A 23,756-nucleotide genomic window follows, 5' to 3' on the forward strand; every position below is an offset into this window, starting at 1 on the left:
CATTGTGGAAAGCAGTATGGAGGCTCCTCAAAAAGCTCAAAATAGAAATACCATTTGAGCCAGGAATTTCACTTCTAGGAATTTACCCTCAGAATGCAGCAGCCCTGTTTGAAAGGTACAGATGTACCCCTATGTTTTTCGTGGCACTATTAACAATAGCCAAGAAATGGAAGCAAGCTAAGTGCCCGTCATTAGATGAATGGATAAAGAAGATATGGTACATAGACACAATGGAATATTATTAAGCCATAAGAAGAAAACAAATCCCACCATTTGCAACAACATGGATGGAGCTAGAGGGTATTATGCTCAGTGAAATAAGCCAGGTGGAGAAAGACAAGTACCAAATGATTTCACTCATATGTGGAGTATAAGAATAAAGAAAAATGTGAAGGGAAAAACAAGAGCAGAATCACAGGACCCAAGAATGGACTAACAGTTACCAATCGGAAAGGGACTGGGGAGGATGGCTGGGAAGGGAGGGATAAGGGGGATAAAAAGAAAGGGGGCATAATGATTTGCATGTATCATGTGTGTGTGGGTCACAGGGAGGGCTGTGCAACACAGAGAAGACAAGTAGTGATTCTACAGCATCTTACTATGCTGATGGACAGTGACTGTAATGGGATTTGTGTGGGGGACTTGTTGATGGGGGAAGTATAGTAAACATAATGTTCCTCATGTAATTGTAGATTAATGATACTAAAACAAACAAACAAATAAACAAATAAACAAACCTTGTATCCATTAGCTGTCACTCCCTAATTCCTTCTTCTCCTCAGCCATTGGCAACCAGTACTCTACTTTCTGTCTGTATGGATTTGCCTATTCTAGACATTTCACATAAACAAAATCATATAACATGTAGCCTTTTGTGATTGGCTTCTATCATTTAGCATAATGTTTTCAACTGTTCTCGGATGTTGCAGCATATGTCAGTACTTCAATTCTTTTATGGCTGAAAAACATTCTATTGTATACTTCACTTTGTTTTTTCTATGGAGCAGTTGACAAACATTTGGGTAAAACAACTTTTATATAAAGAATTTGGAGCTCCTTCTCGGTGGCTATTGTCTTTCCGAGACAGGACTTAATGATGTGAGAAGGCACAAAACAACAGAAGACTCACCAGTGCCTCTCCTTTCTTCTGGGTATGAAGTCTTTTCCAGTAACTGCCTGCTTTTGGTTGCTCTCCAGAACCTTCAGATAGTTTTTTGTTTCTTTAACATTTTGTGCAGAATTTATAATCATTCTTTGCTGGAGGGCTGGCCGGAGATGAGCCATTACTGGAAGCAACCTCCAAGTATACTGCCCAGCACCTTTTGTCCATTTTTGTAATAGCACTTCAATTTCCCTTTGGGAAACCATCCCCCACTTTGGCTCCAATGACGGGTACCCAACGTGGGCCCACAAAGGTGTTACATTCTCCCTGACCACCAATGACTGGTTAAGGAAGAGGTATGTGACCCAAATCTGGCCAAAATCAATTTCAGAGCTTTTGCTGAAGCTATCTGTAAAAAGATCTCATCTTTCAGTTGGTTATTATGAGAGTGGCATGAAGCCTGGAACTGATGGAAGCTTTTGACTGCATGAGAGACGAACCAACATGGAGAAAGGCAGAGCTGAAAGGCAGAAAATACTGTTGACATAATTTAGGCTTCTTATTCAAATAATGACTGTAGCTAGTATACTCAGGACTTCACTAAGAGTTCAACAGATACTCATTTTCTGCTTAGGCTAGTTTAGGTCAGCTTTTTGATATCTGCAACTGAGCAGTTTGACTAATAGGTAAAAGGGAGACAAAGTCTGTAAGGTCAAAGCACATATTAACTGCTAAATACCTAGTCCAAAACTGTTCTCTTGCCCCTTGCCTAGCAGCCAAGGCCTCATACAGACAAATCCAAACACTCTACATTTAAACCACTCTAAAATTAATCCCACAGGGCTTTAAACAATAAGAGCTTTGTCCTGAGTCAAAGGAAAGCAAGACATTTCTTCTGTCCCTCTAAAACAGCCTTCTCCCACTGGCCCTGTCCTACAATAACCACACTGAAAAATTCCAGTGCCCCTAACCCAGTTGGGCAGACCTTCCATGCTTCAGTAGTGCCTAAAATGTTCTGTTTCTTCCCTTTGCCCCTAATTTACTTATCTTTCAGGGTCCATATCAAATGGAAACAAAATTAACACGTTTACAGCAGTACTTGCCAACCTTTCCATACTATGGCACACAGAGAACATAATTTTATTTGTACGGCATAATGGGATGAAAGGAAAAAGCTGCTCACAGCCAGAAAATGCTGGCAGAAGGAGCTGGCTGCACCAGGCACCTCTCATCTGCCCTGACACCAAAGACAACCAAAGCTTCTAAAGCACTGTACACTAACTTCTGGTCACATGTACACAGAGAGACTGTTTCACTTGTCTCTCCTGCCAGACTACAAGCTCTTAGAAGAGAAAAATGTAGTTGGATTCATCTTTATATTCTCAGCAACCAGCACAGGGCTTGGCATCTATTATGTCCTCAAAATAGATTGCTTAACTGCACTGAATCCTAGAAACCTCTTCAAGCAATCTTTTAACTTAGAAAACATGCAACAATTCTGAAGCTGTGCTACTCAGTATCTTATCTACCAGGAACCCAGAAAAAAAAATTATTAGCTCTTAACATACTCTAAGAAGGCCTGTCTACTTCCCCCTTTATAAATTCATTTGATCAATAATATTTATCAAGTACCTACTCTGTACCAGGCATGAGGGATATTTAACAGTGATAGAGACAAACAGTCCCTGCCTTGTTCTTAGGAAACTTAAAGGAACACAGACATTAAAGAAATAGTTCCATATACTTATTTGTAGGTAAATAAACACTCTACAAGAGAAAGAGAGGACAGAACAAATGGATAAATCTGAATAAATAATGACAGAGAATGTCAAAGAACTGAAAACACAAATTCTCAGGCAGAGAGGACCAAGTGCCAAAGCGAATACCCACAATTAGACAACTAGCAGTGAAACCCCAAAGCCTCAAGAATAAACATACGGTTATAGATTGATTGGGGTGGGGGAATGCGGGAGGAGGGGGTCCGGGCGGGGGTGAAGACACCACGAATAACTCGAGGTGTTTGGCCTGAGCAACTAGAAGCACAGAACAGTGGGGGAGGTGAAGGTTATGTTAAGTTCTGGACATGTTTGAGGTGCAAACTATACATTTAAGCCCTTCAAGAGTTCAATATAAGAACCTGGGGTTCAAGGTGGAGCACTGGGTTGCACATGGAAATTTGAGGATTAGCACAATAAACGGCATTTATATTTAAAGCTTTGAAATTAATAAACTCCTAGGGAGAGTTTAGGATGACCTAGGATGAGGTTTTTCGGCAGTACAACCATTCAAAATAAGCAGGAAGGACAAGAATCAGAAAGAAGCAGAGACGGCGGAATCTAAGGATGAGATGTTCCACAAGCCGAATGAACGCGTGTTAAGAAGGTGCAGTGGTCAACTGCATCAAATACGGAACTGAGAACTAACTTAACACTGAATTTGGCGACTTAGAATTATTGGTGGCTTTGACAAGGATCCATTTCAGTGGAGCGGTAGGGAACAAGGCCTGACTGGGGCGGGTTCACAGACTTGGAGAAAAGGCTCTAGTGAGTACAACCTGAAGCGCTGGCTGCAAACGAAGCTGTTTTGTTAAGATGGACGCATCTTGTACATATAATAAAAACCGTCGGACGTCGGGGGGTGGATACCTTCAGTCCTCTCGTACTTGGGCTTCCCAGCCCACCTCTGCGCCCATCTTCCCCACTCCCGGCTTCCCAGCCTTGGAGTGCCCGGCGCATGCGCAAGATGCTAAGCCAGCAAACTGGTCCTTCCTCCCAGCTCTGCCTCTCCCCGCCCAGGGAGCCTGAGCGCCGCCTCGGGAGCGCGGCCTCGGCTAGGCCGGCAGTGGGGACGTCGAATGGGGGCCCCATCCCTTCGCTCCCGCCATTCCCCAGGATCCTAAATTACGACTTTTCCTCACCTACAGAGCCACGGGCGGAACAAGCGTTGGAAATTGTGACGGCAGGGGCAGGCGCGTTCTTCCTGTGCTTTTTCAAAGTCTGAGGATAATAACGAACTTGCATTAGAACATTCGCGGGACGTCGAGAACCACAAGCGCTTTTTCCTTTTTATGAGCTTAGTCGCGGAGATTTCCCCCTACGCATGCGCCTTCCCGCTTCTGTGACGTGCCGCGGTCCCCCCTGGGAAATGTAGTTTTTTGGCTGTTATTTCTTGACGCCTCACTGAACCTTAGTTTAACAAACTAGGGTCCTTTTGTGTTTTAGGTATTCTCTCCCACTATGAAAATAATAGTAATTTTTTTAAAAAGAGCAAACTGTTGATTGAGGGAGGAGCAGCAGGTATATGAGTACTCTGTACTTTCTGCCTCAATTTTGCTGAGAACCTAAAACTATTTCAAAAAGTCTATTGAAAAATAAGAACAAGCAGATCTGTAGAACTAGAAATCGCGATTTGGGGAAATCTTCCCAGGAACGCATTAAGCATGTGAGCGAATACTTATCTATAATGTTTACATCCTATTATCTTACGATTTCTGGCATTAACCCTGCCGAAGGTTATGATTTTAAATTTATTTTGGCTATTTGAATCATTTGCCAGCTCAGTAAGTTCAGCATTATTTGTTTGTTCACCAATGTATTCCCACTCCCTAGCATATAATAAGCCCTTAAAAAAATTTTTTTAATGGTAGGAAGCACCCAATGACATCTGCCTCCTATTTCTTTTTTTATATTTTATTTTATTTATTCTTTTGGTATCATTAATATACACTTACATGAACAACATTGTGGTTACTAGATTCCCTCCATTATCAAGTCCCCACCACATACCTTATTACAGTCACTGTCCATCAGTGTAGTAAGATGCTATAGAATCACTACTTGTCTTCTCTGTGATATCCTGCCATCCTGGTGCTCCCCACCTACATTATGAGTGCTAATCATAATGCCCCTTTTCCCCCTTAGCCCTCCTTTCCCACTGATCCTCCCCAGACCCTTTCCGTTTGGTAATTGTTAGTCCATTCTTCGGTTCTGTGAGTCTGCTGCTGTTTTGTTCTTTCAGTTTTTGCTTTGTTCTTATACTCCACAGATGAGTGAAATCATTTGATACTTGTCCTTCTCTGCCCAGCTTATTTCACTGAGAAGAATACCCTCTAGCTCCATTCATGTTGTTGCAAATGGTAGGATTTGTTTTCTTCTTATGGCTGAATAATATTCCATTGTGTATATATACCACATCTTTATCCATTCACCTACTAATGGACACTTAGGTTGCTTCCATTTCTTAGCTATTGTAGATAGTGCTGCAATAAACATAGTGGTGCATCTGTCTTTTTAAAACTGGGCTGCTGCATTCCTAGGGGAAATTCCTAGGAGTGGAATTCCTGAGTCAAATGGTATTTTTATTTTGAGCATTTTGAGGAACCTCCATACTGCTTTCCACAATGGTTGAAGTAATTTACATCCCCACCAGCAGTGCAGGAGTGTTCCCCTTTCTCCACATCCTTGCCAGCATTTGTTGCTGTTTGTCTTATGGATGGTGGCCATCCTAACTGGTGTAAGCTGATATATCATTGTGGTTTTAATTTGCATTTCTCTGATGATTAGTGATGTGGAGCATCTTTTCATGTGCCTGTTGGCCATCTGAATTTCTTCTTTAGAGAAGTGTCTGTTCAGCTCCTCCACCCATTTTTTAATTGGGTTATTTGCTTTTTGTTTGTTGAGGTGCGTGAGCTCTTTGTATATTTTGGATGTCAACCCTTATCGGATGTGTCATTTATGCATATATTCTACCATTCTGTATGATGCCTTTTTGTTCTATTGATGGTGTCCTTTGCTGTACAGAAGCTTTTCAGTTTGATATAGTCTCACTTGTTCATTTTTGCTTTTGTTTCCCTTGCCCAGGGAAGATATGTTCATGAAGAAGTTGCTCATGTCTATATTCAAGTGAGTTTTGACTATATTTTCTTCTAAGACTTTTATGGTTTCATTACTTACATTCAGGTCTTTGATCCATTCCGAGTTTACTTTTGTGTATGGAGTTAGACAGTAATCCAGTTTCATTCTCTTACATGTTGTAGCTGTCCAGTTTTGCCAACACCAGCTGTTGAAGAGGCTGTCATTTCCCCATTGTATATCCATGGCTCCTTTATTGTATATTAATTGACCATATATGCTTGGGTTAATGTTTGGAGTCTCTATTCTGTTCCACTGGTCTGTGGCTCTGTTCTTATGCCAGTACCAAATTGTCTTGATTACTGTGGCTTTGTAGTAGAGCTTGAAGTTGGGGAGCGAGATTCCCCCCACTTTATTCTTCCTTCTCAGGATTGCTTTGGCTATTCGGGGTCTTTGGTGGTTCCATATGAATTTTAGAACTATCTGTTCCAGTTCATTGAAGAATGCTGTTGGTATTTTGATAGGGATTGCATTGAATCTGTAGATTGTTTTAGGCAGGATGGCTGTTTTGACAATATTAATTCTTCCTAGCCAAGAGCATGGGATGAGTTTCCATTTGTTAGTATCCTCCTCAATTTCTCTTAAGAGTGTCTTGTAGTTTTCATGGTATAGGTCTTTCACTTCCTTGGTTAGGTTTATTCCTAGGTATTTTATTCTTTTTGATGCAATTGTGAATGGAATTGTTTTCTTTCTTTCTCTTTCTGCTAGTTCATCATTAGTGTATAGGAATGCAACAGATTTCTGTGTATTAATTTTTTATCCTGCAACTTTGCTGAATTCCAAAATTAGTTCTAGTAGTTTTGGAGTGGAGTCTTTAGGGTTTTTTATGTACAATATCATGTCATCTGCAAACAGTGACAGATTGACTTCTTCCTTACCAATCTGGATGCCTTTTATTTCTTTGTGTTGTCTGATTGCCATGGCTAGAATATCCAGTACTATGCTGAATAAAAGCAGGGAGAGTGGGGCATCCCTGTCTTATTCCTGATCTTACGGAGAAAGCTTTCAGCTTCTCACTCTTAAGTCTGATGTTGGCTGTGAGTTTGCATGTATGGCCTTTATTATGTTGAGGTACTTGCCCTCCAAACCCATTTTGTTGAGAGTTTTTATCATGAATGGATGTTGAATTTTGTCAAATGCTTTTTCAGGTTCTATGGAAATGATCATGTGGTTTTTGTCCTTCTTTTTGTTGATGTTGTGGATGATGTTGATGTATTTTCGAATGTTGTACCATCCTTGCATCCCTGAGATGAATCCCACTTGATCATGGTGTGTGATCCTCTTGATGTGTTTTTTAATTCAGTTTGCTAATGTTTTGTTTGGAATTTTTGCATCTATGTTCATCAGGGATGTTGGTCTATAGTTTTCTTTTCTTGTGGTGTCTTTGCCTGGTTTTGGTATTAGAGTTATGCTGGCTTCATGGAATGAGGTTAGAAGTATTCCCTCCTCTTCTATTTTTTGGAAAACTTTAAGGAAAATGGGTATTATGTCTTCTCTTTATGTCTGATAAATTTCTGCGGTGAATCCTTCTGGTCTGGGAGTTTTGTTCTTGGGTAGTTTTTTGATTACCCATTCAATTTCATTGCTGGTAATTGGTCTGTTTAGATTTTCTGTTTCTTCCTTGCTCAGTCTTGGAAGGTTATATTTTTCTAGAAAGTTGTCCATTTCTTCTAGGTTATCCAGTTTGTTAGCATATAGATTTTCATAGTATTCTCTCATAATTCTTTGTATTTCTGTGAGGTCCATAGTGACTTTTCGTTTCTCATTTCTGATTCTGTTTATGTGTGTAGACTCTCTTTTTTTTCTTAATAAGTCTGGCTAGGGGTTTATCTATTTTGTTTATTTTCTCAAAGAACTTCTCTTCTTTTCAGTAACTTTTTCTATTGTTTTATTCTTCTCAATTTTATTTATTTCTTCTCTGATCTTTATTATGTCCCTCTGTCTGCTGACCTTAGGCCTCATTTGTTCTTCTTTTTCCAATTTCGATAATTGTGACATTAGACTATTCATTTGGGATTGTTCTTCCTTCTTTAAATAGGCCTGGATTGCTGTATGTTTCCCTCTTAGAACTGCTTTCACTGCATTCCACAGAAGTTGGGGCATTGTGCTGTTGTTGTCATTTGTCTCCATATATTGCTTGATCTCTGTTTTAATTTGGCCATTGTTCCATTGATTACTTAGGAGCATGTTGTTAAGCCTCCATGTGTTTGTGAGCCTTTTTGTTTTCTTTGTACTATTTATTTCTAGTTTTATACCCTTGTGATCTGAGAAGTTGGTTGGTAGAATTTCAATCTTTTTGAATTTACTGAGGCTCTTTTTGTGGCCTAGTATGTGGTCTATTCTGGAAAATGTTCCATGTGCACTTGAAGAGAATGTGTATCCTGCTGCTTTTAGGTGGAGAATTCTGTAGATGTATGTTAGGTCCATCTTTTCTAATGTGTTGTTCAATGCCTCGGTCTCCTTACTTATTTTGTCTCTGGTGGACCTGTCCTTTGGAGTGATAGAGCATCGAACTCTCCTAGAATGAATGCATTACATTCTATTTCCCCTTTTAATTCTGTTAATATTTGTTTCACATATGTAGGTGCTCCTGTGTTGGGTACACAGATATTTATAATGGTTATATTCTCTTGTTGGATTGACCCTTTATCATAATGTAATGTTCTTCTTTGTCTCTTGTGACTTTCTTTGTTTTGAAGTCTATTTTGTCTGATACAAGTCCTGCAACTCCTGCTCTTTTCTCCCTATCAATTTCATGAAATATCTTTTTCCATTCCTTCACTTTTAGTCTGTGTATGTCTTTGGGTTCAATGTGAGTCTATTGTAGGCAGCATATAGTTGGGTCTTGTTTTTTATCCATTCTATTACTCTGTGTCTTTTGATTGGTGTATTCAGACCATTTACATTTAGGGTGATTATTGATAGTATATACTTACTGCCATTGCAGGCTTTAGATTCATGGTTACCAAAGGTTCAAGGGTAACTTCTTTATTATCTAAGAGTCCAACTTAACTCACTTAGTATGTTGTTACAAACACAATCTAAAGGTTCTTTTTTCTTTTTTCCCTCCTTTTATTCCTCCTCCATTCTTTATATATTAGGTATCATGTTCTGTACTCTTTGTCCCTTTTTATCACCTCTGGTGAGAGCTATTTAACCTTAGGAACACTTCCATCTATAGGAGTCCCTCCAAAATACACTGTAGAGATGGTCTGTGGGAGCCAAATTCTCTCAGCTTTTGATTATCTGGAAATTGTTTAATCCCTCCTTCAAATTTAAATGATAATCTTGCTGGATAAAGTGTTCTTGGTTTGAGGCCCTTCTGCTTCATTGCTTTAAATATATCATGCCACTCCCTTCTGGCCTGTAAGGTTTCTGCTGAGAAGTCTGATGATAACCTGATGGGTTTTTCTTTGTATGTGATCTTATTTCTCTCTCTGGCTGCTTTTAATAGTCTGTCCTTATCCTTGATCTTTGCCATTTTAATTATTATATGTCTTTGGGTCCCTTGTGTTGGGAGTTCTGTTAACCTTCATGGATGTTACCCTGTTCTGTGAGGTCTGCTCTTTTCTCCAGGTATATACAGTCTGGTGCAGCCCTCTTTCCTGTTGCTCTTTCAGAATTGGTTGTATTAATTATATTTTCATATTGTATGTGGTTTTAGGCAGTAGTCTCTGTCTCACCTCTCATGCTGACATCTTTAATCCAAGCCAGCCCGTAAAATTTTTGGGTTCATTAGAAGACTTGAACACAAACTGTTCCAGCCTGAAACTAAACCCATTATTTTCTTCTGTCAAGCTTGCTTTTATGTGGACTCTATCTCAATGAATAGCATAATCATCTACCCAGACTCAGTTCTATATCCTGCCCTATGAAGCTTATGCTAGGAGGGATTTCACAAAGTTTACATTTGTAAAGGATATCAGGACCTATTTCTCCCAAATGTCAGATATCAACCTTCATTGCTCCTCAGGAGAGATTTGGAGCTCACAATTGTTTGAGTTTATCTTTAATTTTTGATGTTTGTCCTGTTAAGTGCCAAAAATTTAACTAAATTAAAAGATCCAGTTTGCTTTATTGAACAATTCTTGAATCAGGCAGCATTCATTCATTCTAGCAAATAGAAAGGAGCTCCACCGAACTGCAAAAAAGAAAAGGTTTTTAAATGCAGAGAAGGAGCAGAAAAAACCAGATTATTAGCAAACAATGCATTGTTTTAGGCAAGGGAAACAGAAGGAGTCTATCAGTAAATATCCTAGTGCTGGCCAGGAACTTCCATGTTTATTGGTTAAAAGGTCACACTGAGGGTCGGGGGTGGGGGTTGAAACTGCAGTTAGATTGGGTATTATATCTTGTTTGTTGACATGAGGCCTTAACATATGACTTCATTTTGGGTCTGTGGTTTTCTTTTTAACACTACAATAAACATATATTACTTGATTAATTATTTTAAAGTACTTTAGAGTGTTGCTCATATGCAAGGGATAACTCTGTCTTCCTCTTCACATCCAAATTTTTCAAAAGAATTTGCCTCTCCTCAAATTTTCACTTTCTCACCTCACTTTTGGCAGGAATGGCCTGAACAACTGCAAAAGATTTTTGTTTGTTTAATCGCAGATGTAGAGGTTGGGTTGTTCATTGTTCACTTTATGGCACACTATAGTCATTGGGCTCTGTGTGTCCTCTCATTTTATATACTCGCGGCTTTTTTCCTCTTTTCTCCAGTCCTCTTCCCCAATGTGCATGGGAGTGCCTTTGTAAAACATATGTGTTGTTTAGTATGCAAGCATTTTTTAAATAAAGAGAGTCCTTTATTATAAGCAAGCAAAGCTGATAAAATTTAAAAAACATTCCTTTTAAACAAAACTAAATATGGCTTCCAAAAATAACTAAAAGAACATTATTTGGCCAATAGTTAAATTCTCTCTTCAAATATTAGTACATCATGTATATCCTTCAACCTGGTAACCTTTTATAGAATGTTTTATTTTTCCTAAAAGCATATTACATGAATCACAATTCGTTTAAATTATTCTGATACTATATTTATAATAAGCATCTCTGAAATATTTAAATGCTGTTAGAATACACCTTTGATCACTGATGAAATTTTCATTTCAACTCAATGAAACATATCTATATATTTACATATTTTGCTCCTTTCAAAGTAGATCACCTCCAGCCCTCTTGGAATATTTTGCCCTTTTCTACAAAAGTGTATGCGACTTATAAGTTCTCTGAACTTCAGTATTAAAGAGTAATTATTCATGTTGTCTTTCCATGTTTCATAAGTCCATCTAAATTTGTCATATCTTTCTTTTTTCAAGTTGAAATCTAATCCAGTTTTTTTAAACAACTGTCTTTTTTCCACATTTCTCTCCAGGAACCTTTGAATTTTTCCAAGTATGTTTCCTTTTCAGATTCTTCTTTCCATATTCCTTCTCCTTTTTTAAGGCTGTTAATTCAGCTTTAAGTAAGTTTCAGTGAAATTTCCAATAGAATTTAGAATCATAATTTAGCCCTTTAACAAGAACAGTTTTGCCAAGGCCTCTTCTCAAAATTTCTTCATTCAGAAAAATACCTACCTTTATTCACTAAAAGATAGCAAAACAGTGCTGAATTCTCCTTTCTAAGAAGTTGGAACCATAGTAGTTGGGAACGTTTTTGCAATCACACCTTCCCAGATTCGGTGAGTTCTACTCTGGCCAATTTAACTAGCAAAACACCACATGGCTCTTTTCTCCAAGAAGATATAATAGGTAAAGTAATGGGAATATGTTCAATTTCTAAACCATTCTCAGTTATTCAGCAAACTCATCCATGTAGTTTAACATTCCTCCATAGAAATCCTAGTGGAATATCTGAAGAACTCGTAAATTTTGATGTCTGGTCATCTAAGATGTCCCTCTCTTGCTTGAACTCCAGTGGCCTCTCACTTCACTTACAAGCCAAAAAAACTCTCCCTGGGCTACAGGACCTTCATGCCATGCCTCCCCTGGTCTCCTCTGCCCTTCCTCCAAACTGCTCTAAGGGACCCATGGGCGCCTGCAGCTGGGCAGTGTCTCGCTCTCTGGGGCACGCCCAGGCCCCGCTCATGGCCGGCAGTCCTCAGGCCGAGCCAGCCGCCTCCCTGGCCTGTGGGCTATGCCCCGCCACCGGCACACGCACCTCCTCGGCGATGCAGCCTCCTGCCAGGGGTCTAACTGGCCTGCATGCCCCCCAGGCTCACACCACAAGGCCCAGCACCCATCACTGCCCAGGTGGTGGGTCGGTGGTACCCGGACGAGCCACAGTTGGTCGTCGGCCCACTGCGAGATCCGCACCACCACATTGGGTGCCACACGGTCCTGGTCTGGCAGCAGTGAGGCAGGGGCCGCGGGCCACCCCGCCATGTTCCCAGCTTCCCACAAGCCTGCATCCATTATGCAAGCATTTTTTTTTTTAATATGGAACGCTTCACGAATTTGTGTGTCATCCTTGCCCAGGGCCCACACTAATCTTCTCTGTATCGTTCCAATTTTAATATATGTACTGCCAAAGCAAGCACGCAAGCATTTTTAATTTACCTAAATGGTATTGTGTTATCAACCTCATTCTATTTCTTACTTTGTCTACTCAGCACTATGTTTTTAAGACCTGTCTTTGTTGTGTTCACCTAGCCTGTTATTTACAACAATCATGCATTATTTCGTATCAGACACCCACATTTTAGTTATTTGCACCCATGGTGATGGGCCTCTCAATTGCCTCCAACTACTGGCTACACAATGACATGGTGAACAACTTTGTGCATGTCCTGTTGTGGCCTGGGTGAGGATTTTTTCTGGGATGTACATCTGGTAGTGGGGCAGTAAGAACCTCTTCAATTCTGTTCCCTCATCATTCTGATCAGGACAACCTTCTTAAAACACAAATGTGGAAGGGAGGAGTCAAGACAATTGTGTGAGTAGTTCAGCGGAAATCTCCTCCCAAAAACATATATTTTTGAAAATACAACAAATACAACTATTCCTAAAAGAGACACCAGTAGACACAGTACAACAGCCAGGCAACATCTACATCTGCAAGAACTCAGCATCACACGAAGGGGGTAAGATATAAGCCGTGGCCCAGAGGGACCCAAACGCCCCCCTATCCCAGACCCTGGAGGGAAGAAAGGAGATGGAGTGGGGAGGGAGTGAAAGCCCAGCACTGCTAAACAACCAGCTCTAGAAATCCGTACCAGGAGTGCAGACACACGGTGCATGGGGTGCTGGATATTAGAGAAATGGAAAAGCAAAACCTGCGAGCAGGTCCCTGCAACTGGCGCCCCTGAGACAAAAGAAAAGCGAGTGCTTTTTGCAAGTCTTATAGGGACAGGGACCCCACAGCTGGACAAAGTTGTCCCAATGCACGCACCCCAGCACCTGGGAATCTGGAGAACTCTAGGCGACCTAACCCCCTGGGTGGCAGTGCACCTCTGAAGCCCCTCACAGTGATAAGGAGCCTGCCAGTCATTCCCCCAACTGGCACGGATGCCAACACAGCAGCCCAGTAGTGTGAGAGCAGCAGCACACACCAGGGGAGGCAGTGCCAGAGGAGCTCGGGAGCAGTCTGTGCGAGCCAGCGGCGGCAGCCGAGCAGCCAGGGGTGGGCCCACATGGGCCAGCAGTGGCAGCTGGGGGCTGCCTGTATGAGCCTGCAGTGGCAGCACCAGAGAGGACCGGAAGCAGCTTGTGCGAGCCTGTGGCAGCGGCAACCAAACAACCCAGGAGCAGCCAGTGCGTGCCAGTGGCGGTGACACCAGAGGGGCCTGGAAGAGGCCTGCATGAGCCCGCAGCAGCACCAGAGGGGCCTGGGAGTGGCCTTCAGGAGCTGGCAGCAGCAGCAGAGGAGCAGGCCAGGAAGAGCTGCATCCCCAGCAGGCGCCCAGAATCTCAGCCTGGTGCACAGCTACCTGGGCCAGACCCAAAGGCCACTGCTGGCACACAGCTGTCTGGCAGAGGTGCTGCTTTCACAGGAGAGCACACCCGGCACGCCTGCTGCTTCCTGCAGGGCTCTGTGCTACCGTGACTGAGACCACACCCACAGCAGTTTAGGGGATTAATCCAGAGGCTGCTCCAGGAGTGTGGGTAACCAACACAGGCAGCAGAGAAGGGCAAGGTGACCAGCAAGCAGGAAAGGACTTTGTTCTCCCAGCTGACACACACACTACCAGCCTACGGCCACCGCTATCACCATGAAAAGGCAGAAGAATTTAGTGCAGTCCAAAATAGTCCAGACAACCACTGAGAGAGGGCTGGGGAAGGTAGGTTTAACCAATCTCCCCAAAAAAGAATTCAAAATAAAGGTCATAACCATGCTGATGGAGCTGCAGAGAAATATGCAAGAGCTAAGGGATGAAGTCCGGAGGGAGATTACAGAAATGAAACAATCTCTGAAAGGACTTAAGAGCAGACTGGATGAGGTGCAAGAGGCCATTAATGAAATAGAAACCACAGAACAGGAATGCAGAGGAGCTGATGCAGAGAGAGATAAACGGATCTCCAGGAATGAAACAATATTAAGAGAACCGTGTGACCAATCGAAACAGAACAATATTCACATTACAGGGGTACCAGAAGAAGAAAAGAGAGAAAAAGGGATAGAAAGTGTCTATGAAGAAATAATTGCTAAGAACTTCCCCAAACTGGGGGAGGAAATAGTTGCTTAGATCACGGAAGCACACATAACTCCCAACAGAAGGGACCCAAAGAGGACAACACCAAGACACATAATAATCAAATTAGCAAAGATCAAGGACAAAGGCAGAATATTAAAACTAGTTAGAGAGAGGAAAAAGGTCACCCACAAAGGAAAATCCATCAGGCTATCATCAGACATCTCAACAGAAACCTTACAGGTCAGAAGAGAATGGCATGGTATATTTAATGCAATTAAACAGAAGGGCCTTGAACCAAGAATACTGTATCCAGCATGATTATCATTTAAATATTAAGGAGGGATTAAACAATTCCCAGACAAGCAAAAATTGAGGGAATTTGCCTCCCACAAACCACCACTAAAGGGTATTTTAGAGGGACTGCTTTAGATGGGAGCACTTCTAAGGTTAAATAAATGACACCAGAGAAAATAAAATCACAACAAAGAAAGCAAACCAACCAGATACTAACTAAAGACAAAAAATAAAATCAACTACCCACAAAAGCACTCAAAGGAAACACAAAAGAACACAGAATAAAACACCCAACATATGAAGAATGGAGGAGGAGGAATAAGAAGAGAGAGAAATAAAGAATCACCAGACAGTATTTACGATAGTTCAATAAGTGAGTTAAGTTAGACAGTAAGTTAGTAAAGAAGGTAACCTTGAACCTCTGGTAACCATGAACCTAAGCCTGCAATGGCAATAAGTACAAATCTTTCAATAATCACCCTAAATGTAAATGGACTGAATGCCCCAATCAAAAGACACAGAGTAACAGAATGGGTGAAAAGACAAAACCCATCTATATGGTGCTTACAAGAGACTCACATCAAACCCAAAGACATGCACAGACTAAAAGTCAAGGGATGGAAAAAGATATTTCATGCAAACAACAGGGAGAAAAAAGCAGGTGTTGCAGTACTAGTATCACAGAAAATAGACTTTAAAACAAAGAAAGTCACAAGAGATAAAGAAGGACATTACATAATGATAAAAGGATCAGTCCAACAGAGGATATAACCATTATAAATATATATGCACCCAATACAGGAGCAACAATATATGTGAAACAAATACTAACAGAATTAAAGGAGGAAATACAATGCAATGCATTCATTTTGGGATATTTCAACACACCACTGACTCCAAAGGACAGATCCCCCAGACAGAAAATAAGTAAGGACGCAGAAGCACTGAACAGCACAGTAGAACAGATGGACCTAATAGATGTCTGTAGAACTCTACCTCCAAAAGCAACAGGATACACATTCTTCTCAAGTGCACATGGAACATTCTCCATAATAGGCCACATAGTAGGCCCACAAAAAGAGCCTCAGTAAATTCAAAAAGATTGAAATCCTACCAACCAACTTTTCAGACCACAAAGGTATAAAACTAGAGATAAATTGTACAAAGAAAACAAAAAGGCTCACAAACACATGGAGGCTTAACAACATGCTCCTAAATAATCAATGGATCAATGACCAAATTAAAATAGAGATCAAGCAATACATGGAAACAAATGACAACAACAGTACAAAGCCCCAACTTCTGTGGGATGCAGCAAAAGCAGTCTTAAGAGGAAAGTATATAGCAATCCAGGCATATTTAAAGAAGGAAGAACAATCCCAAATGAATAGTCTAAAGTCAAAATTATCGAAATTGGAAAAAGAAGAACAATTGAGGCCTAATGTCAGCAGAAGGAGGGACATAATAAAGATCAGAGAAGAAATAAATAAAATTGAGAAGAATAAAACAATAGAAAAACTCACTGAAACCAAGAGCTCATTCTTCGAGAAAATAAACAAAATAGATAAGCCTCTAGCCAGACTTATTAAGAGAAAAGAGAGTCAACACACATCAACAGAATCAGAAACGAGAAAGGAAAAATCACGATGGACCCCACAGAAATACTAAGACTTATTAGAGAATACCATGAAAACCTAAATGCTAATAAGCTGGAAAACCTAGGAGAAATGGACAACTTCCTAGAAAAATACAACCTTCCAAGACTGAACACGGAAGAAAGACAAGATCTAAACAAACCAATTACTAGCAACAAAATTGAAGTGGTAATCAAAAAACTACCCAAGAACAAAACCCCCGGGCCAGATGGATTTACCTCAGAATTTTATCAGACATACAGAGAAGACATAATATCCATTCTCCTTAAAGTTTTCCAAAAAATAGAAGAGGAGGGAATACTCTCAAACTCTTTCTATGAAGCCAATATCACCCTAATACCAAAACCAGGCAAAGGCCCACCAAAAAAGAAAACTACAGACCAATATCCCTGATGAATGTAGATGCAAAAATACTCAACAAAATATTAGCAAACTGACTTCAAAAATACATCAAAATGATCATACAGCATGACTGAGTGGGATTCATCGAGGGATGCAAGGATGGTACAACATTCAAAAATCCATCAACATCATGCACCATATAAACAAAAAGGACAAAAACCACATGATCATCTCCACAGATGCTGAAAAAGCATTCAACAAAATTCAACATCCATTCATGATAAAAACTCTCAACACAATGGGTATACAGGGCAAGTTCCTCAACATAATAAAGGCCTTATATGATAAACCCACAGCCAACATCATACTGAATGCGAGAAGCTGAAAGCTTTTCCTCTGAGATTGGGAACAACACAGAGATGCCTACTGTCCCCACTGTTATTCAACATAGTAATGGAGGTGCTAGCCATGGCAATTAGACAAAACTAAGAAATACAAGGAATCCAGATTGGTAAAGAAGAAGTTAAACTGTCACTACTTGCAGATGACATGATATTGTACATAAAAAACCCTAAAGACTCCACAGCAAAACTACTAGAACTAATATCAGAATTCGGCAAAGTTGCAGGACACATAATTAACACACAGAAATCGTTGGCTTTCCTATACATTAACACTGAACTAACAGAAAGAAAAATCAGGAAAACAATTCCATTCACCATAGCATCAAAAAGAATAAAATACCTAGGAATAAACCTAAGCAAGGAAGTGAAAGACCTATGCCCTGAAAACTATAGACACTTTTAAGAGAAATTAAAGAGGACTCTAACAAATGGGAACTCATCCCATGCTCCTGGCTAGGAAGAATTAATATAATCAAAATGGCCATCCTGAGAATGCAGCAGTTTGAAAAAGACAGATGCACCCCTATGTTTATTGCAGCACTATTAACAATAGCCAAGAAATGGAAGCAACCTAAGTGCCCATCAGTATATGAATGGATAGAGAAGATGTGGTACATATACACAAGGGAATATTATTCAGCCATAAGAAGAAAACAAATCCTACCATTTGCAACAACATGGATGGAGCTAGAGGGTATTATGATCAGTGAAATAAGCCAAACGGAGAAAGACAAGTACCAAATGATTTCACTCATATGTAGAGTATAAGAACAAAGAAAAACTGAAGGAACAAAATAGCAGTACAATCACAGAACCCAAGAATGGACTAACAGTAACTAAAAGGAAAGCGATAGGTGAATGGGAGGGAAGGGAGGGATAAGGGCGGGGAAAAAGAAAGGGGGTTTATGACTAGCATGTATAATGGGGGGGTGAATGGGGAGGGCTATGCAACACAAAGACAAGTAGTGATTCTACAACATCTTACTATGCTGATGGACAGTGACTGTAATGGGGTTTGTGGGAGACTTGGTGAAGGGGTGACCCTAGTAAACATCATGTTCTTCATGTAATTGTAGATTAATGATAACAAAAAAAATGGGCAGAGGAGCTGAATAGACAGTTCTCTAAAGAATAAATCAGATGGCCAACAGACACACGAAAAGATGCTCAACATAGCTAATCATCAGAGAAATGCAAATTAAAACCACAATGAGATATCACCTCACAGCAGTAAGGATCACCACCATCCAAAAGACAAACAACAACAAATGTTGGCAAAGTTGTGGAGAAAGGGGAACCCTCCTGCACTGCTGGTGAGGATATAAATTAGTTCAACCATTGTGGAAAGCAGTATGGAAATTCTTCAAAATGCTCAAAATAGAAATACTATTTGACCCAGGAATTTCACTTCTATGAATTTACCCTAAGAATGCAGCAGCCCAGTTTGAAAAAGATAGATGCACCCCTATGTTTATTGCAGCACTATTTACAATAGCCAAGAAATGCAAGCAACCTAAGTGTCCATCAGTAGATGAATGGATAAAGAAGAGGTGGTACATATACACAATGGAATATTATTCAGCCATAAGAAGAAAACAAATCCTACCATTTGCAACAACATGGATGGAGCTAGAGGGTATTATGCTCAGTGAAATAAGCCAGGTGGAGAGAGACAAGTACCAAATGATTTCACTCATATGTGAAGTATAAGAACAAAGAAAAACTGAAGGAAAAAAACAGCAGCACAATTACAGAACCCAAGAATGGACTAACAGTTACCAAAGGGAAAGGGACTGAGGAGGATGGGTGGGAAGGGAGGGATAAGGACAGGGAAAAAGAAAGGGGGCATTACGATTAGCATGTGTAATGTGGGGGGGGTGGCATGTGGAGGGCTGTACAGCACAGAGAAGATGAATAGGGATTCTGCAGCATCTTACTACACTGATGGACAGTGACTGTAATGGGGTTTGTGGGGGGGGACTTGGTGAAGGGGGGAGCCTAGTAAACATACTGTTCTTCATGCAATTGTAGATTAATGATACCAACAACAACAAAAAAGCAGAAATGTGTTCAGGTCCTGGCACGGCTGTCTCCTCCCCCACCGTCTCCTCTCCCAACCCATTCCACCTCCCTCCCCACTGCAGCTCCTGGTTTAAGTCTCTCATACCTGCCATATCCCTCCTCCTACAAGGCCTCTGCAAAGATTGCCTGGAGCAGTTTCCTCCCCTCTTTCTGTCTGTATCTCCTACTCTCCTCAGATCTGCCTGACTGGGTCAAATCCCTTTGTTTTCATCTCTCAAAGCACCCTGTAGACCTCCTGTAACTGTGACAGTAGTACAAATGTCACAATTTTACCTTTCTTTGTGACATAATTTGACTCATGTCTTTCTTACCCCTCACCCCTTAGATTATAAACTGCATGAAGTCTGGGCTCATATCTGTTTATTCCCTTCACTGTATCTTTAGCACCTAAACTTGTACTTGGCACACAACATAAATATTTGTTAGATGAAAGAAAATGAAGGTTATCTCTGCTCAAGGGTTACCACTGAGGAGGGATCTTGGTAGGGTGACTGCTATAGAATTTGATCCTCAGCTCTGCAGACCCAGAAATTCCATTTTGTCAACAACCTCTCAGGGTAGACTCACAGTCCTGCAACTCACAAGAGACAGATATATAAACCAGGAGCCCACTCAGCCATATGGAGACAGAACTGTGGAGGTGACGAGAACACTCCCTTTCCCCTTCTCACAGTCCTTTCCTATGAGAAAGCCACAGCATGGCAAAGAAATCTGGACCTTCCTGGTCTTTCTTTTAGTCTCATCACTTCAGAACATCACATATGAAATCCTTTCCAAAGAGCCTTGAAAAGTCAAGGGATCTTTACTGAAGGTCTTTTGAGAATATAAGGAAGGAGTTACATAGCATGCCTTCCTATCAATGTCTTTACAAATCCCTCATTTCACAGAGTTCCACTATGGAGAGCAATGCTCACATCTCTCTCTTCCTCTGCATTCTCCCCTATCAGGATTGGCTTTTTGCACAGGGGCTTCAGGCCTCTTCTGTGTAGAGCCAACTATCCATCTCTCAGCTTGTCTCTGTTCATGCCCACTCACCATCCACTTTAGCAAAACAGAAAAAATCTCCCTTTGGATCTGACCTCCCAGGGCCAACAGGTGGGGGAGTATTGTAAATGTTCACAATTACTGGATTTTGCCCCAAACACATTCAAAAGAAGCTAAAGCGTGACCAGAGGTGGCATAGTATGCATGGAACCCAAGGGTGGAAGAGGGTGGATGGAATAAATTAACTCTTAAAATTGCTCTTTTTACCCCCTGCTTCTCTAATAGGTAAACACTGTGAAAAGTCAAACATCACAGATATCTTGAATCTATAATGGAGGAAGTCAAAGTTCCCTATAATCCCAGTCTAGGGTCTAACCATTATGGAGAGTTTAGTACACACCCCGTTGCCCCCTTCTTCAATACCTAAAATAACTTTTTTGTACAAAAATAAGATTATAGATGCTCTGCCGCCTGCAAGCCTGGGATTTGCTCTAGGAGGTGACAAGGTCTGTGGGCAGCAGGTCAGGGTGCTTTTGCCTCCTGGGGGGCAAGTACAGGGACCTGGGGCTGTGCCCTGCTCTCCCTCCCAACTCGCTTAGATTTCAGGACTCTGGTCATCCCCAGCAAGAGAGTACTCAGGTCGGTTTTCCTCTGCAAGAATGGGGTCATGTTGACAAGTTTAAGTGTTAAAGATACAGTGACAGGAATAAACAGATATGAGCCCAGACTTCATGCAATTTGTAATCTAAGGGGTGAGGGGTAAGAAAGACATGAGTCAAATTATGTCACAAAGAAAGGTAAAATTGTGACATTTGTACTACTGTCACAGTTACAGGAGGTCTACAGGGTGCTTTGAGAGATGAAAACAAAGGAATTTGACCCAGTCAGGCAGATCTGAAGGTGAGTAGGAGATACAGACAGAAAGAGTGGAGGAAACTGCTCCAGGCAATCTTTGCAGAGGCCTTGTAGGAGGAGGGATATGGCAGGTATGAGAGACTTAAAGAACACCCAAGTGGCCCTCAAAGATCACCCAGGCTCCTCTTGACTTTCCTCAGACCACCTTTTAAGATGAGTAGTCACTCTACAGGGGGCCTCAGGAACACATGGGCATCCAGCTGTTGGCTCATAGAAAGTCATCTAGAGGCTATGAAACCAGGATTGGCATTTATACAGTTGAGGGTTGTTATCCTGTCCAGGAAATCTTCACCAAAAATTAGTGTGATACTGTCCACCCAGCAGCTGGTTGTTAGACATACAAATGATTATTAAAGAGCCACCGAGCAGGTGCCAGACTGCCCATGGGGGAAGGTGAGCCTGTGAACTACAGTACTGACAACATCCACATCTGATGCCACTGGCCCAGTGGGAAACGGATTTGAGACTTGAAATGAGACTCTTCGCTGAGCTAAATATATTAATTTTAGGAATATAAACATTGTATTTTGTATGTATGTATTTTGGCTACTCAAGACTATGTTTACAAATTGGCATTGAATGGAGACTACGTGGTAATGTTAGGTGGGAAAGTAGATATGAGCAGGGTGGAAAGAAAATAAGGCCAGTAAAACCCACTAGAAGGGACTCAAAGAGTTAACCAGTTAAAAATAGAAAGCTAAGAAGGCCAGGAGCAACTTGGCCTCGAAGTTTGAATACGCCCCAGATAAAGAAAAGTATCTCAGCATAGCCTGTGTTTTCACTGTGTCAGTTAGAACATAACATTGTAAGATCTACTTGAGCCTGCTCAAAGGCCCAGCTTATCTAGGAAAAATTCTACCTTAAAGCTAAGATTGCATTTTAATCAAGCAGACAGTGGCTTAGCCCACCTTGGACGCAGGACAGACAGTCTTGATTGATATGCTTCCAGACAGAAGTTGATATACTGGAAAGGAATCAAAGCAGTATTTTTCTTGTGTTAAGTTAAAAAAAAAAAAAGAACCTTAATGTCTTGTCAAAGATGAGCATTCTGGGACCATTTGGCAGGTCCATACCTGGCCCTTTGTCGCTTTCCTAAAAATCTCAACGGCCTATAAAGCCCCAGACCCTAAACTTTTCAGTGCGCTCCTCTCTCTGAGGTGGCCCTCACTTTCTAAGTGCATAGCCTGAAAAATTTATTTCAACCCTTCACCGCACCTCTCCTATGAGGTAGCTCACACTCCCCTCTCCCCAAGTGTGCACTTGCTCTCTTAAATAAAGCTTAAACCTTTCAGGGTGCCTCTCCTCCCTGAGGTCGTCCGTACTTTTTCTCTGTTTAGGTAACTTTAAATAAAACGTTTACTCTGCTTCATTACCGTTTCTCTGCTCTTCAATTCTTTGTTGCCATGGGGACAAGAACCAAGGAAAATATACACCACTCCCCCCAACAGTAATGTGAGCTGAATAGATGGCTAATATGGATACTTCAGATTTTTCTGAAGTCCATTTGGTCCTCATGCCTAGGCAGGTATATACTAAGTGTCATAGCGTACTAAGGGGTAAGGGGTCTGCAGGAGCAGTTTGATGTGGTGGGGAGGTATATTTTATTACTAACATTACTGAGAATTGATGTTGATAATAAAAAGCAGATGATTTTGGTTAGTTTACAGACAACAACCCCTTTACTTCCTGCACCAGAGTGTCCAACTGCTCCCATTGCCACCCTCCTGTCACTGACAAAAGGACCCTTTAAAATCCCTTCCAGATTTAAGGGCTCTATGACATGACCTGATTGATATAAATATTTTAGTTTAAATGGAAATCTGTAATACTCCTACGAAGAGACATTTTAAGCAGCAGGTTTTGGAAAATCTCAATGTCTACATCTGGGTAAGCATGAGCCATGTATGCTTCTTTTTTTCTATGCCAGAGTATTGATACACGTGCTGAAACATCACGAACTTGTTAACAGACCCTGAGGGACAGGTAGTATTTAAAAAATAGCCCTGAACTGGGAGATAGGAGACTCTTCTCTCCTAAATCCAGGACTAGAATGCCATTGTATTCCCAACTTTTGGTTAAGGAAATGCACGGTGCTTTCCTTTCCTTTGGTCTTCTTGGGACTCTGTTACCTGAGCTCCTGGTCTATCTGACTCCTGCTTTTCCTTCCCAGGTTGGCTCACCCATGACCTTCCCTGAGAGTTGCTCACAAGCCTGGGTCAGGTGCAACCTTGCAGCTTGAATATGCTTTTCTTACATTAATATGTGTGGTAATGTCCTGCTTATTGTATACTATCATCCACTGGCCTGTTCATGAGATCCTTTAACAGGTACCATGTTTTGTTTGCTTTTACATCCCAGCACTGAGTAAGTGCCTGGCATCTAGTTAGTGCCCTAAACATAGAGCGGAGAATGCTAACCTCTCTGGTT

General features: G+C 41.2%; 1 protein-coding gene, 1 non-coding gene and 1 pseudogene across 7 annotated transcripts in view; all 3 read right to left on the reverse strand.

Moving 5' to 3' along the window:
• Positions 1–4,205, reverse strand: part of SGF29 (SAGA complex associated factor 29) — a 67,780-nt gene extending 63,575 nt beyond the window's left edge. Inside the window, exon 1 of one of the 6 annotated variants that reach the window (XM_036992056.2) lies at positions 4,020–4,205. Coding sequence is in view for 2 of the 6 variants with exons in the window: in XM_036992053.2 (XP_036847948.1) it covers positions 3,748–3,837 (90 nt within the window). In the remaining 4 variants the exon portion in view is untranslated. Of the gene's footprint in view, positions 1–3,656; positions 3,676–3,747; positions 3,862–4,019 lie in introns of those variants that run through there. The other 5 variants (XM_017677102.3, XM_036992053.2, XM_036992055.2 and 2 more) reach the window with 5 other exon arrangements.
• Positions 4,206–11,134: 6,929 nt separating this feature from the next.
• Positions 11,135–12,404, reverse strand: LOC108407618 (protein C3orf33 pseudogene; annotated as a pseudogene).
• A 48-nt stretch (positions 12,405–12,452) lies between these two features.
• LOC118967319 (U6 spliceosomal RNA) lies at positions 12,453–12,559 on the reverse strand. Its single transcript, XR_005054239.1, has one exon. It is a non-coding gene; the product is annotated as a U6 spliceosomal RNA (small nuclear RNA).
• Positions 12,560–23,756: the final 11,197 nt, after the last annotated feature.

This window comes from Manis javanica, chromosome 10 (genome assembly GCF_040802235.1).
Source record: "Manis javanica isolate MJ-LG chromosome 10, MJ_LKY, whole genome shotgun sequence".
Taxonomy (NCBI): Eukaryota; Metazoa; Chordata; class Mammalia; order Pholidota; family Manidae; genus Manis; species Manis javanica.